Source organism: Rhipicephalus sanguineus, chromosome 11, assembly GCF_013339695.2.
Source record: "Rhipicephalus sanguineus isolate Rsan-2018 chromosome 11, BIME_Rsan_1.4, whole genome shotgun sequence".
In the NCBI taxonomy this organism is placed as follows: Eukaryota; Metazoa; Arthropoda; class Arachnida; order Ixodida; family Ixodidae; genus Rhipicephalus; species Rhipicephalus sanguineus.
The window spans coordinates 55856406-55872306 of NC_051186.1; the positions used below are offsets into that span (position 1 = coordinate 55856406).

Here is a 15901-nt window from a genome sequence, read left to right on the forward strand (position 1 = left end):
TGTTGCCAGAGGAACACCTCTCGGGGCAGCGTGGAACTACTTTTGTCAAGCGCGCGGCGTGTCGCCATCTCGGAGGCCATAAATTGACCAGCGCATCCCTTGACTTTAGCTCGTCCGAAAAAAAAAAATGCGTTGTGGCCATTACTGTTCTCAGATTCACGAGTTTCCTACAGACTATGCTTTCGGGTATTGGAAAATGCTTTCATAATGCCGATCTAACCAATGAACTTGTAGGCGCTTTATATATATGAAACTCTATGCCAGCCGGCATTACGCGCAGCATCTTTACGAAGACCACGCACTCCCTCAACATGGAGGAAGGAAACCATGACAAAAACGTCGTCTTGCACTTTAGCTCGCTGTAGAAACCACCCCGAAGTCTGCCTAAATGGGCGCCCCTTCTCCCTCATATGAAATACATAACTCGATGCTTTGATCGAATTGTCCAACGAATGGGATCATGTTTTCGCTACTCCCTTCGTACCGCGTCAGGAAAAGTTCTTGCAACAAGGCGCTCCCTCACGCCGCTCGCTAGCATGCAGCTGAACTAGGGTCACTACGGTTCCAACAAAACTAGAATCAAAAAGGAGTTCCGGTTTTGTAGCTCGCGTATTAGAAGCAAGTACACTGTAGAAGGAAGACATACCTACGGAATGCGGTCACCTACCTTTCGAATCCCGAAGGCTGGTAGTCATTGAAGCTTTAAAAGAGTGAATTCGGTCGAGTGGTTCACCCTGCACCGGTTTCATTACTATCTCCAGACACGGAATTTTCAATGCGAAAGAAGATGACTCTTAAGGGCTCGTTTTCTTTGTTAGACACAATATTAATGAGAACTAACAGACAATAACGCCAAGGAAAGTATAGGGGGTGTTATCTGTAGTATTTAGAATATAATTGTGAAGAAAGTAAAGTGGACGAAAAGATAACTTGCCGCCGGCAGGGACCGAACCTGCGACCTTCGAATAACGCGTCCGATGCTCTACCGGCTCTACCACTGAGCTACGGCGGCGGTCATCCTCCCGTCCACTTTATGGGGTATATACGTATATATGTGCATTTAAACCTTGGAGTGTTAGTCAGCGCCATTCGCCGCCATGGCGGCGAGTAAAACCGAGGGGGTCGGCGTCACAGGTCATCCTACAGACCATTTCACCGCACGGGTACCCAGTAATTTGGGCGTATTTCCAGCCACTTCGGCGAGGCGAAACCAATGCAACGACTCGGCAGCTACGTTCGCCACCGAATTTCAGAGCCCATTTAAAAAAGGGCCCCTAAACCACCCACACGTCGAAATTCAGTTGCGGTTGTGCACAAAACACGCAGCAGCGAGAATTTTTCGAGAAAAACAAGCTACGAGGTGATCCAGTAGCGGCCCTCGCTTGCTACGCTCAATTCACTGGTTCACCGCAGTGCACCGTCGCTCCTCCCAGCTCGAGCAAAAGCAACGAGCACCGGCTCCAGCAGACAAGTTTTCGTGGACATTACCAGTCACGGCCAATGAGATTCCGAATGGCCCGGAATTCGTGGCGGTCTCCACGATGGCCTAAATTGATCGCAGACTATTTCTTTCACCCTGAGCGAGTTTACCTGAAATGTTAACATCCGTGGTGGTTTCGGAGCCCTCCACTGCAGACTCTGCCACCGCCAGTCACTACCAAGATTAGGGGAAATTTTCCAGCAATTCTACATTTCAGACCATTTCCTTTCTCTTCAAATTCACTTACCTAAGCAGCAGAGTCCATCCATGAACACACACGCACAGGGTGCTTTGAAAAACAGTTTATTGAAAAAATACCCGTGTTGTAGACCCTGACTTTTCGGTCAAGCAGCTACTGAAAACTTTTAGAAGTTACCTGATGGCATTCCTTGCTGGGATGGTTTGTTCATAATGAATTAAGAGAGCAAATTAGGAAGCTACTCCTGTCATAAAAACTGGTTCCACTTAACAGCGGCTAATGTTAGGCTCGATGTACGGCTCCTGCTGAGAAGACTAAAGCCCTAGCTGCCAGTGCTGGTCCCTCATCTAACCTGAAACCTGTGGTTCCACATTAAAACCTAGCCACTTTTGTTAACGTGTGCTTCAAGTGTTCACACACTGGCGTTTCCGAATCATACCCTGCAGCCGCCACGGCCAGGAATTGTGCCCTGCGCTCAGCAGCAGAACGCCATAGCCGTTGAGCCACCGCGGCAACCCTGGAACAGCTGGTGGGGGGGGGCCGAGAGAAGCTGGGGGCCTACTTACCAACAACCCCAGTGGTAGTGGACGTGTGTGTGTGTAGGAGACCTGTAAGGCAGGCTGCAAAAAGGTGGGAGGAGGGGAACATTCTGTGAGTGGCCGGACCGCTACAACCGACAGCGTACAAATGCCTCGAAGTGCGGGCGTGCGTACGGCGTTCGGCGGGTCTGTCACACACGAGCGCACTCAGCAGCAGTGATTCTCGAGACGGGGTGCTTGTTGGCGACCATGGACATTTATTGAGAAGAGACGACAAACGACGCTTTAGTAAAACTGGCCCGCTCCCCTCGGGCAGCGACTGCATTCGGACGAGACATGAGGTGGTGGTGGTGGGTGGTGGTGTACACAACATAAAAAAAAAATAATGGAACAGAGTGAGAGAGAGACGCTGGCGACCGGTGAGTGGCCAGGGTTAAGTATGGTGTGACGTGAGGAGGCGAAGGGCTCAGTCGCCCCGGTACACGCAGGCGGTCCAGCGGTCGGGCTTCGCAACGGGTCGGGCGGTCGTCACACGCGGCGAGGGGGCGCTAGCCGCCGCACGCTACCTCCGACCGAGCGCTAGCGCAACCGTCCCACGGGTCGTCGCTGCGGGGGAGGAGGCAAAGGCGACAAGTCACGCGCTGCCCTGCGTCTTCGCGCCAGTGCGGCTAGCCGACGCGACACACAGCACACGAGCTTTTTCTCAATACGCGCCTGCCGGACTTAAAAGAGACAGTGCGGCGGCGCCTTGCTCACCTGTTCGGGGGGAGACCAGTGGCATGCGCCTTAGTAGCCACCGTAGGAGTAGCCGCCCATGCGGTCCGATGATCCGTAGCCAGCACCCCAGCTGTACCTGTGAAAGAACGAGGGCTTGTTAACAAATGCGTGAGGAACCACACTGCAGGCACTTCCAAAACATGCAGAGTACAGCATGCAAACCGAAACCTACACCTGCCCTTCAGTATTCCATGGTGTTCCCTACAATATTTACTAGAGGGAAGTGCAGTGCTGCAATCATTCAGCAACCATGGGAATAAAGGGTACTACATGGATCTGCCATCTTCGTGCTAGCGGCTTCAAACGCAATTTTGCCTTTTATTGCTTTGACATTTGTTTAGGATAAAAGAATGGCTCATGAACCTCGCGAGACAATTTGGTCAGCCTAAAAGGGCCAAGATGGTGAAATGAGACTGCAGGCCACACAAACCGGAAAGAACCAAGCTTGGGCAAATCCATGTAATAAACATCATTCCCATGCTAGCTGAAGCACCATGCATTGCAGCACCCATAGACACTAGTGCCAGTTTTCCCTCTAGTGCACTATGGAATTATGCAGTATTCCACATGCACTTACACCTGACAAACTGGGGCTACGCTCTGGCGTCATTCACACAGCCATCACACGTTAGTCAGCTGGTCATTTTAATGCTCTGGTGATGTGCGCCACATACGGTTGGTCGAATAAGTTTGAATAAGTTTGGCGAGTGCTTTCAGAGCACCACACACGCATGGACCTCTGAGCACAACAGTAATTTGATCACGTTGACTGCTGCACCTAGTGTGTTTGCAACAGAATATGCAGACATTCATCCCCTTCCGGCCTCAGACTCCTCATTTGGTTCGGACACTCGTTCTGCAGCTCTGATCAAGAGTGGGCTCCACATCGTTGCAATTCCAGCCTGAGCGCGGCAGCGCCTTGCAATTTTAACATCGCTCGAGTGCTTGACACTGTACCACCCAATATACACAAGTAACGAGATTTCCTACATGATGCGCAAGCACGGAAAGCACACTTGTGTGCAAGCACCATAGCTACGCTTTGAGATGCACACACACTGTCAGCCTTAGATGTGTGATCGTGTTCAGAAAGCCGGTGCGACGCTGATCTCATTAGGTCTCGCCGATATTAGGAACTACCGTAACCTTCAATCACATAACAGACAATTGGGAAAAAGAAACACCAGTGCGCCTGCATTTAAAGAGGGGTTGATTAAAAAATTAGAACGTGGCACCCGCTTAAGATACCTCATATAAGGAACATGAACTACTCGAACGTGCATCTCTTATAAAAGCATTCAGCTGTATTAAAATATTACAAGGTGGTACGGAAATCGACGACCATCTATGGAAATCCATGCATATTTCTCTGAAAGAACGCTTACTGCCGAAAAATTCGTCCTGGTCTGGGGATCTAATCTGGGACAAACACCTTTCCAAGGTGGTCGCTCTACCAATTGAACTAACCAGGAAATAGCAATTGGCAGTGCGAGTGCAAATTAATCGACAACTCGAAGCATAGATATAGATACATATTAATGAATATCAGTTCTGCGGGATCCCACAAGGTGGCGGAAGGGATAAGAAAGGCAAATTGGCGGCCACCGATTTGTAGCACGAAGCCACGAGGTTTCAGATTTACTTTTCTTATCCCTTCTACCACCTTGCAGGACTCCGCACAACTGATATGCATGCATCAGTGAGATGGCTGTGCAAGGGATCAAACAAGAACGCAGCCCCAGCAGTAAATTTCGAACAAGCAAGCAGCCTCCAGCGTTAAGAGTTATAATGCCTCAGAGCTAAGCCTCCCATCAATTTACAAAGGCACTGCCTGCCACGAGACTGGCTAAAGCGACAGTGCCCGCTGACCCTGAGGCAGGGGGAGGCGACCGGCGGCTGTAGAGGGCATAGTCTGGAGCCGGCCTCCGCTCGTACATGTCAGGTCCCATGGACGGGGGTCCCGGGGGCGGGCGTCGTGGTGCGTAGGGGTCGTCCCGGCGCTCGTACGGGGCTGGGTAGGGGCGTGGCCTGTCTACCATGGCCCGGTATGGGGCCCGATCATAGAAGTCCCCGCCCCGGCGGTAGTCACCATATCCACCTGGTCCGCCGTTGTAGTAGCCTCCTGAGGGCCGTCCGTCGTAGCCGTTCCTCGCCATGCCTCCGCCGTACGGTGGCCTGCTGGAAAGAACACGACAACAAAAGGAAGTCAGTCTCCCTCGCAATGACAAAGAAAGCAGCAATCTGGGAGAGATCTTAAATACTTACTTCATAAAGAATGCGCTAGGGGAGAAACAGATCGGTGCTACATAGGTGACAAAAGTGCTATCGTATTTCGCATCATGAACAGGTCTCTACAAGTATTGCACTTACAGCCACTCAGCGTAGGCCGGATGATAGAAGTACGCATACGGGCTACAAGCAAAGAGCACATGCAATAATCAATTATATGCCGAAGCACTTCAATACAAAAAACGTACCACACGTTGCACTTCTCTAGAATACGTAACAGCATGTTAATATAGAGCTACGAAAACTCCGCCAAGCTGCCACTCGATGGTGATGAACTTGCACTATATTTTTCCACTGGCGATGCCACACATTCTATGCAGATAGAGCAAGTAGAGAAACGCAGACGCAGCTTACCTTGGTCCTCCCTTGGCTCTGCCCGGTGCGCCAGGCTCTTGGTGGAACTTGCTTGTGGAGCGCTGGCAGCAAAGTTTAAAAATATACTCGTAAGTAATTTAACAACGCAGTTTTCCCTATACTGCATAGTCCATAGAGCAAAGATGTAGAATCTCTAATAACACTGCAGAAACCAAGCAGAGGCTTCTACAAGACTTCTTTGTAGAGACCGCCATTATATAGCCACATCTGAAGGATGGCTGCCACAATGTCAGCAGCCATCTGCAGGATGGGGCATCTTTAACTGGGGGGGAAAGTAACCCCTTTCCTTTAGGTAGATATAAATCAGCAGCAACAAATATCTAAGCTACTCACATTGGTGACCACTTCGATCGCCAAGTGTTGTGCGATTGAGAGTAAAATAAAATCGTCACGAGAGGGAGCAAAGAGCCAATAGGAGAGCTGAGGGATTTCAAAAATGTTTTCAACGCGTGAATAGAGAATTACTATGGCTGAACATCAATATTGGCAGGTGTTTTTCAAAGCTTGAAATTGAAGAGCGCAATGACTAACAATTTGTGTTAATGTCTTCATTGGGCACTAGGTGGTGTCACAATTTCACAAGACGTTCAGCGGTAAGGGGCTGGTTGAGATTTTCACAAACTATCGGCACGGGATTGGAGTAAGCCAGACAAAGCCAGCCAATTTGATTCTCCACACTTAGCGTTTACGTTTTGATCAAATTTGAGTCATCCAGAGACAGTTATATTGTTCCATCGGACAAAACGATGCCTCCTTCCAATCTGTGCCCGTTCTTTGTCAAAATTATTGACAGCACTGCGGTTTCCAGTTGCTATTCCCACATCTGACCGCCCAGGTGAACCTTGACCAATCCCGTGCGGCTTTCTCTCGAGACTTTTCATGCCATTCTATCACAGAACGCATACAAAATTGAAGTATCATATACTGAATCACAAAGAAAACAAAGCGAGCGAACCGCTTACCTCAACCGACAGTGTGGAACCCATGAAGTTGTAGTTGTTCAGGTTCTTGAGGGCCTCCTCCGCTTGCTCTTCTGTGGCCATGTGCTGCACGAATCATGCACCGAAAAGGGGCACACCACGGTGCGCCAGTTAACACACGACAATGTCCCGAAGCACCGTTCTGCCTCGGCCGAGGAAAGTGCGCGCAGCCAAGGGGGGCAGAACGCATGCAGGCAGGCAGCACTCACCACAAAACCATACTTATTGATGACATCACACTCGGTCACTGTGCCATACTTGGAGAACAGCTCCGAGAGTTCCTCCGTGCGGAGTCCGTCTGGCAAGTGGCCCACAAAGAGCTTTGTCCTCTGAAAAACAGTCAAGTGCACCACGTGTTCATCAGCGATATCCCGTGCAACAGCACTTCGCATGGCTGATCACAGCACGAATCTGAAACGAGGGTAAAGACAAAATTGGCAGAAATGGAGGCGCTGATAAATTAGCACTGGTACACTTCTGTCTATTCTAATGTTCATCTTGACAACAGAAGCAGCATAAAGCCCAAGGAAAGAGTTGAAGTTTCGTGCCTGTGTTGCATCTGTGTTTAGGCATTTTTTTTCTTAAAAGTTTGCGCTACTATTCTGAAGATTGTATACGACCAACTAGCCCTCCATTACCACCTAAGTAATGTTTCTGTGCCTTTGTGTGTGATGTAGGTTTGTGTAAGCTATCATGATCAAGCAGCTAGCCTACCAGCACGTCTTAGGCAAGTTCACATAGCTGGGACTACTGCATTACAAAATAATCCATGAAGAGGCATGTCTAAAGTCACGATATGGAGATTTTGGAAAAACAAAAATGTTGCACACTTGTTCAGTAGACCAAAGCTAAAGGCAGTGTTGCATTTAAGAACAACAGCGTTATGAGGGCTTGTTAGTACGTAGTTTTTCTGAAGTAGTCGCTTCATGAAAACTAACTGGAGAACTAATATTCTGCGAGAATCAAATTCTGCTACAGAATTTGACATGACAATTTGCAAATTACTCTCATATTTTTCGCAAAGGTACCCGCTCAAACTTTGCAGGAATTGAGTTAAGTCCTATACTTGACAAAAAAAAAAAAATCACAAAAAAAAGAATGGCTTCATATCAAAACGCTCTGAAATATGCCAGCTTTATTCCAGATGTACTGACAACAAAAACGTCCCTACTGCAAGTAGCTAGATGTCGCATCCAATAAATCCATGGTAGTAAGCACAACGAACGCAGATAAGAGAGCCAGCCACTGCTGCTTTGCTTGTAGAGGAGGTAATTTTGAAAGTCAACTCTTAGAAATACGGCCGTTAACGAGCGAGCGCCGAAGTGCGTTTTTGAGTACTCGCGCTACGCGAGCACATGGTCTCCGCACTGCGCGCAGGCGCAGTGCTAAGTCGACATTTGCTTCGTCAGAGGGCGCCAAGAACGCAGCTCGGCACGCAGATGCCCGCAAAATCCTCGCAAAGGCCAACGTGTTGAAGTGCCACGTTCACAGATTTCAACCGCTACTTTTAGGTTACTGTTAAATTAGTTTCCCAATTAATGAAACCTCGTGACTTCACCTTGACCGACGGGCACAAACCTTGCACACAAACTAGCGAGTACTCGAAACGACCGGAAGACCCCTTGGCTTCAATTGTTAAGAGCAATGGTTAGATAATACCGCTTGACAAAGAGCGAATGTGCTTTAAGCCGCATGCAAGGTCACTGGAGGCAACCAATGTTCTAAAACTGCGCGATGAAGGCAATTAAAAGAAGACACTGACGACAAAAGAGAAGAGCAAGACTGCGCGATAAAACGATTCACGTCTTGCGGCACACAACGCTTGCAATTGAAGCACACCGAGCTAAAAAAATAAAGGCACCAAATTTCAAACCTAAGCGTAGGGAGCATTCCGAAATAGCGCCAGCCACGCCAATCTCCCACGGCTCCTCCCGATTGACTCGTGGTGCGCCTAACTGGTTCAGGGCTAGCGCGGCTAACAAAGGATACGCAGAAAGAAAAAAAAAGGCACTTACCGGCGCCATGCTGAAACACCGCTGAAAGGCGGTAACACCTGCAAGGAGACGAGAAAGAGCGTATGAAATGTGCCCAGGCTATCGGAGGCTACTGCAGCAAACTCACTTCGGTGAAAGAACAGCTAACACTGAAAATTTACGGTAGCGCGAGGAACACGCCGGCAATCAAACGAGGCTTAGCAAAGCGCGCCAGCAACACGCCGGCTTTAAAGGCCAAACGTTAAAAGCGGCAAACGTAACTACAACCGCGCGGTCCGCAACTGAGCTGCAGGCCGCGCAACGAACGCCAACAACACAAAAATAAATTCACTCCTTTCCTTTTTGCTTCTCTTCCGCAACAACCAACCGGCGGGGACCGCGCACCTCGCTTAGGCTTAGCAACAATGGATTGCGTCAACGCTTCCAAGTACGCCGGTGCGAGAATTCGCGCATTTACGAGTCTTTCGGCCGGTTAACAACACGATCCTTCGCACCGCGGGCGTCGGTAGAATCCAAAAACCTCAACTCACCTGCTTAGAAGCGAGGTTCCAGACGGTGACAAAATCTCACGGCACGAGCCAAGCGACGACGCAGCAACCACCTACAGGCTTGGCGCGAAAAATGGCGTTGGTTTTGGGCTGTTGCGGGCTGTCTTCCCGAGCAAAAAAATTTCCTTTCCCACAATGCACTCCGGGTTGCGGTTTGTACATAGACTGATAGAGCGACTAAGGCAGTTACTCCTCTCAACGTATTCTTGCTTTTTTTTATTTTAATACGCACTTGATTGATCAAGTTAAGCAATACCTTTAATCATCTCTGGTTTAATTTAACGACTGCGTTATGTTATGCTTTGTAAATGGTTGTTTTTAGTAGAAATGTCTTCATGATGAAAATTCGCCCCTCGATGCTGGTATGTTTACGAGCGCCTCTGCAATGTCACTCCGCAATGTTGTAAATTTTTTTTTCCAATGCGTAAAACCTTGCTACTTGTACAAGTAACGTGCTGTAGATTTAAAAACAACAGGTCATTTAAATAACGTTTATTTCGCCATCACTTTATGTATGTAATGGTCACGTGGTTGTAGTCATGGCTGCCTTCGGTTGCTTTTTGTTTTTATTCATCACCGGTGCACGCTTTGCTTTCACCGGGAAGTGCGTGAAAGTGAAATTGGTGAAATCGCAAATCTTTGTCACGTGTTAAGTGATATTACATTGCCCCTACACTACCACTACACATGTAGTTGTCGTGAGCAGAGATAGTTACAGAGGCCTGTGACGCCTGTTGATGGACGAAGCATGGCATTCACTTGCAGACGCCTTTTCAGTGGTCACTCGCTCAAGCCCGGTTCGTTTGCATACCTGACACTTTCCAAAGCGTGCAGCCATGCATCTAACCCGGCTGTTTCGACCTCTCGAGGTTACGACACCGGCATATCGCTTTACGATCCCATCACTCGCGAAAAGAAGCCGTTCCTGCTGGATACCCCGCGCGTGGTCAAGTGGTATTCGTGCGGTCCCACGGTGTACGACTCTACGCACGTGGGTCACGCCTGCTCCTACGTCCGCGCCGACATCGTGAGACGAATCCTGAGTCGATTCTTCGACCTCGACGTCGTCCTGTTGATGGGCATCACGGACGTCGACGACAAGATCATCAATCGCGCCCGCGACCTGGGCGTCACTTACGAAACGCACGCGCGAAAGTACGAACGAGAGTTCCGCGAAGACCTGGCAAACCTTGGCGTCCTGCCCCCGACACTGTTCATGCGCGTTAGCGAACACATCGACGCCATCGTGGCGTTCTGTTCCGCGCTCAAGGACAAAGGGTTCGCCTACGCGACGTCGGACGGCTCGCTTTACTTCGAGCTTGCCAAATGCCCCCAGTACGCCGTGTTCCGCACGCCCGGAAGCGTCGGTGACGAAGACGCGAAGGCGGTCGGCAAGAGAGACGTCCGAGACTTCGCCCTCTGGAAAGGCGCGAAGCCCGGAGAGCCGCGCTGGGAGGCTCCCTGGGGCTGCGGTCGTCCCGGCTGGCACGTCGAATGCTCCGCCATGGCAAGCACCGTGTTCGGATCTTCTCTAGACGTCCACTCCGGCGGCAGGGACCTCGCATTCCCGCACCACGAGAACGAACTAGCCCAGAGCCGCTGCTACCACGGCGTCTCCGAGTGGGTCAACCACTGGCTTCACACTGGACAGGTGCACGTCTGTGGCCCCGACGGCAAGCCCACCAAGATGGCCAAGTCCCTGGGCAACGCCATGCCCCTCCGAGAGTTCCTCAAGAACCACTCGGCCAATGTCTTTCGCATGTTCTGCCTGCAGAAGGCTTACAGGGCCGACATACTCCTCAATCCAGATGTGCTTCGAGGTGCCGAGAGCTCCGTACAAGCGTTGAACGATTTTTGTGGCAACGCCAGTGCCTATGTCCGTGGACAGGTCCCCACGGCTAGTATAGTGGCAAACGATCTGTACAGTCTTCTGGAACAAACGAGGTTCAATCTTCGGAACGCTTTCGCTGACGATCTGGACTACCCGAAGGCGGTGTCGTCAGTGTTACACCTTAGTTCGCACATCAATACGAGGCTTCAGTCGCAGTCAAAAGACGTCAGCAACTTCAGTCATAACGACGTGGGAAGGGCAGCTGTGGCAGCCTGCCTCGAATTCGTCAGCGACTTCTTTCACAATCTCGGATTGGAACTAGCTACGACTCCAACTCACGTGGTCGAAAGTTCCTCTTCGACGTTGGTTCGAGTGTTGGACGACGCGGTGTCATTCAGGACAGCTGTGCGAAACCATGCTTTGGAAATTAAGGACAAGGTGCTTCTACAAGCGTGCGATGCGCTAAGGGGTCAGCTGGAAAGTGAAGGGGTCAAAATTAAGGACAGGAAGACAAACTCCACGTGGGAGTTTGTTGACGAGGCGACAATAAAGACTGGAGGCAAGTGACGTGGGCTGAACACGTTTATTGTAAAACGGGTCTACCTGTTGATGTGTCTGAGATACACCTGCTTGTCACTTGCAATGGGCAGCACTGCGAGGAAAAACATGAAAACATATTATAATCACTATTGCCTGACATGTTATCAGGTATATTATGCAATGCAAGTTAAAAACAATGCACTTTTAATGTTATCAAAATGTTTTCACACAAGCAAGCGGCAAAGCCCACTTATGTGACCTCGTCTACCTCTCCACATCACTGGGCAACTTAATTAACCAGCCAGAGAAGGCGTTCCCTGTGCTTCAATCAATATTCAACCTCCACAACATGTAAGGTATGCTTATGCGATTCCATCTATATGCAGACAAGCTTGCCCATAACGTGAAAAAGGAGAACCCAACGTCGTCCTTACTTTTCTCATCAGGTGTTTTGATTCTGTAGCGCAAAGCGTAACTGAGCACTTATGTCTATGAAGCACTACTACCAGTTTGTTACGTAAATAAAAGTGTGTGAGGAATTCATTCATTCAGTTGCGCTACGTGAATACCGTAATAAGCCCGCGCCCCCGGAAGGAAACGATTTTTGTAAACCCACAGAACCTACACACAGATTTACCATTAATTAACCGAAGAATCGGTCAAACACTGCTAGACCTCGGAGGTAATAAATTATTGGATATATACAACAGAGTAAATCTGAAATTTGCTTAGTCATGCATTGTTTCAATGATTTTTCTACAGTGAAACCGAAAGTGCAAAAACAGACACATGGCAAGACAAGTAACTGTTAACTCAGCAGTTCGAGACGTTTATTCTGGTGGCACTAATAATACTGTTAGTTAACATCGGATAAGAGAAGCATTAAGTACCGTAAAATGTAGAGCAAGCGCCCCCCCTCCCTTTTTCGGGAGATCTGAAATAAGCGCCAATGACCGAGCAAGCGCCCCTCTATACGGTATACCCCTGTGGCCACTTTTTTTTCAAGACGAGCATCACTTGTGTAAAAAGAACCACAAGAATGAGTACACTGAATGTGTATCTAACGTTGTTTATGAAATTCCGTTGTCACGTGGTCGGTCGTAATTGGTAACCGGTCGCTGCTTCAATGGTTTGACAGTGATGAAGGGGAATAAAACAGTAAATTAATAAAGCATTTCATTAGAAACATGGATGGGAATTTTTTATTTTTAGCAGCTTTCCCGCCGCCATCTTGAATTTCGGTCCGGGACTGAGCAAGCCCCCCCCCCTTCCAAATCTGGTCGAATTATCCTTCACCGTAGGGGGGGGGGGGGCGCTTGCTCGGCATTTTACGGTAGTCCATGCTGGACATTTTGCACATTTTCGCAAATGACCTAGCTTGGCCACGTTGCAGGTAACATGCCAATATGCCAGTCTCGTATACTTGTGATAATTTACCAATAACGTAGCATCCTACACGTGCGACATAGTGGCACGTGAAGCTGGTAAGTTACAGATTACATAACTGACAGAGCACTCTCTTCTTGCCTGTCGGAGTTGTTGGGTAGGTTGGCGTTTCTTCTACGTAGACTCAATTGCGACCCCTCCTACTGATATAGGTGCATACCTTAACAATAAATATTGCAATAACAATGGTGTTTTTAAGTTGGATGCAAGTTTGTTGCAGTGAGGTTTGATTGTATTGGGGCAAACATCATCCTCATGATGTGCTGCATGCAAACAGCACTTGTGTAGACCACTAACCAACTGGCTTCTTGGGATGGAACTGAACATCATTGACTGTGCCACTGTGGCCAGGCAGCTTGAAAATCTGGTGGCGACTCACTGTGTCCCAAATGTGCATGTAGTGGTGAGCCGAGCTGGCTGTAACATTGTTCCCGGGAGTCTGAATACCAGGTACACTGCAGCCGGCTTTGTGAAAATTTATATTATATTAAGGGGGGAAGAGGGTTTCAGACTCACAGTGCTTTATTATTTAAGTTAGGATGATAAAAACTTGGCGTTTATGTATTTTCACATGCTCATATCATATATGAGCTCAGTTTTTGTGTAACTACGCTATTCATTTTTAATTATCTGTAAAAACTTCCTTTGATTGTGTTTATAATGAACTGGCCACTTAGATCCTGCTGAATGAAATGTCGTTGGATCGTGCAGGTACCACACGGTGCAACAAGGATAATTTTATGGTTCTAGCTTTCTCGGAGCAAAAGTTATGAAGCTTCTCAGTTCTGACTTGAAAGACTGAGAAAAGGCATTTTTCTTACTTTAACCTTTCCAAAAATTTATAACTTCCCAAAGTAACATTTGGCATCCCATTGCACTCACTAAACACTCAGCTTTTCAGCAAGAAAAAAAAATTTGATTATCAAAAGGGAGTGTTCCAAAGCTGCGAAAAGCTTTTCTGAAGATGGTAAGGTTATGACTAAAAAAAACAAATAAATAGCAAAGAACAAAACACTATCGGTTGCTGATGTGGCTGTTATGGCTAAAACAATGATCTAGGATGCATGAAAACTATGCATCAGTAATGACAGAATCCCAGAAATAACATTTAAAAAAATCTATTTTTTGTTTAATAATTGGTCCCAAAAAGCAGCTTCCCCCCTTTGTCACCACTGTCATTGCTCACAATAACCCTGCTTACGATCCTACTAACTACGTCAATTAGCAAGTGTGGCTACTGTAGTACACGTGGCATTCTACGCTGGCCGTCATTAGAAACGACAATAGGCAGCTGCGAAAGTACTACGTGTTTTACTGCAGCAATTAAACTCTATTTACACAAGCAGGCACGTGCACTGACAACTAGCACAGGGCTGCAACTATTCTCGTGGCATCAAGGTCTGTTGGTAATCATCGGAGGCAATAGTATTGCACCAGTGCTGAATCCATCATATCCAGTATGTGCCTACATATCCACACAGAGTTTAGTTCTAAATGTTATGTACAGGTCTTCTAAGTTGCTGAAAATCTAGTGGGCAGCATTGACAAACATAAAGGTAAGTGATATATCGCTGAGCACAAACTGTTCTCGCATCCGATCATCTGCTAGTCTAAGTAATTTACTTTATAACGCAGCCCGTGACGCTCAATGGCTTCCAATCGCCACGATAGTCTAGTGCTTACGGTGCTCGACTGTTGACCCGAAGGTCGCGAGATCGAATCATGTTGTAGCGGCCGCATTTCAATAGAGGCAAAATGCTAGAGGCCCGTGTAGTTAAGAGTTAGGTGCATGTTAAAGAACTCCAGGTGGTCGGAATTTCCAGAGCCCTCCACTACGGCGTCCCTCATAATCATACCGTGGTTTTGGGTAGTAAAAGCATAACTATTATTATTAATTGCTTCCAATGCCTAGGGAAATGCACATGTGTGCGTTTGAGCTAAAGCGACATAACTTCCATTTTATGGCACTGGATCATTGTCTCTTGTGGCTTTTGTGTGCACACAATAATTACAATGAGCAGTTGCGAACAATTGGAGCTAATTAGCAAAGAGCTACGATGCACCGAATGGAATATGTAGGCTGGTACACAATGTTCAAGGAGGAAGGTGCTCTGTGTGTATACTCGCAAGTTCCACAGCTGAGTACCATAATGCAGTGCTGGCCATTGATGTTCCATGCAAGGAATTTTCCCTTTTTCAGGGAATCTTCAGCCGTAATTTCGGACGAAAGGGAAAAAGGGAATATTTGCGATACTGCAGGAAATTTCAGGAATTGTGAAATTCCCTATGATGACCAAAACACAGCGGTCAAAGTGGCTTTTGGCTTCTGCAATCAGTTCTGGCGCGCACATTCAGCACGCAAAGACATAGCCTTTGAGGTTTGTTTCTGATAACTGTATAGAGCGATTTCTAGTTCACTCTGGGTGTTAGACTCGAAACCCAGCGTCGCGTCATCAACGACCAGGTCGAAGATATGCTACGCCGTGGCGTTATTCAACCATCCCACAGTCCTTGGGCATCTCCTGTCGTGCTTGTTCGCAAGAAGGACGGGTCTATTCGTTTTTGCGTCGACTACCGTCGCTTAAATAAGGTGACGCGGAAAGACGTCTATCCTTTGCCGCGCATCGACGACGCCCTTGACAGCCTTCAAGGAGCAGAATTCTTCTCGTCCTTAGACTTACGTTCTGGCTACTGGCAGGTTCCGATGGCTGAAGCTGATCGCGAGAAAACTGCATTTATTACACCTGACGGGCTGTACGAATTTAACGTGATGCCCTTTGGCCTTTGCAACGCACCTGCCACGTTTGAAAGACTCATGGACAACACATTGCGTGGCCTCAAGTGGTCTATGTGTTTATGCTACCTCGACGATATTGTCGTTTTCTCTCCCGATTTTCCTACCC

At 48.1% G+C, this 15901-nt stretch overlaps 2 protein-coding genes across 3 annotated transcripts; one reads left to right on the forward strand and one right to left on the reverse strand.

Moving 5' to 3' along the window:
- Nucleotides 1-2455: 2455 nt before the first annotated feature.
- On the reverse strand, nt 2456-9326 carry LOC119374061 (RNA-binding protein lark). Of its 2 annotated transcripts, none has more exons than XM_037644119.2 (8): nt 9164-9326; nt 8655-8692; nt 6849-6968; nt 6622-6705; nt 5639-5700; nt 4931-5173; nt 2975-3071; nt 2456-2824 (listed from the first exon to the last, which is right to left on the reverse strand). In XM_037644119.2, exons 2-7 carry the CDS (start codon nt 8661-8663, stop codon nt 3005-3007), a joined length of 585 nt encoding a protein of 194 aa, XP_037500047.1. In that variant the 5' UTR covers nt 8664-8692; nt 9164-9326; the 3' UTR covers nt 2456-2824; nt 2975-3004. The 2 variants fall into 2 exon arrangements, with proteins under 2 accessions (XP_037500047.1, XP_037500045.1); XM_037644117.2 differs by having other exon boundaries at nt 4865-5173.
- A 463-nt stretch (nt 9327-9789) lies between these two features.
- Nucleotides 9790-11841, forward strand: LOC119374601 (probable cysteine--tRNA ligase, mitochondrial). Its single transcript, XM_037644771.2, has one exon. It carries the CDS (start codon nt 9930-9932, stop codon nt 11577-11579), a length of 1650 nt encoding a protein of 549 aa, XP_037500699.1. The 5' UTR covers nt 9790-9929; the 3' UTR covers nt 11580-11841.
- The last annotated feature ends 4060 nt before the right edge of the window (nt 11842-15901 follow it).

What these genes read in the sequence shown, in the direction of transcription:
- LOC119374061 (XM_037644117.2), bottom strand. An exon ending in GTTCCACACTGTCGGTTGAG is followed by an intron (nt 5,701 to 6,621) that starts GTAAGCGGTTCG and finishes CTTTGCTGCCAG; the next exon opens with CGCTCCACAAGCAAGTTCCA. An exon ending in TCGCCTCCCCCTGCCTCAGG is followed by an intron (nt 3,072 to 4,864) that starts GTCAGCGGGCAC and finishes GTTCTTTCACAG; the next exon opens with GTACAGCTGGGGTGCTGGCT.
- LOC119374601 (XM_037644771.2), top strand. Translation starts at nt 9,930, where the DNA reads ATGGCATTCACTTGCAGACGCCTTTTCAGTGGTCACTCGCTCAAGCCC.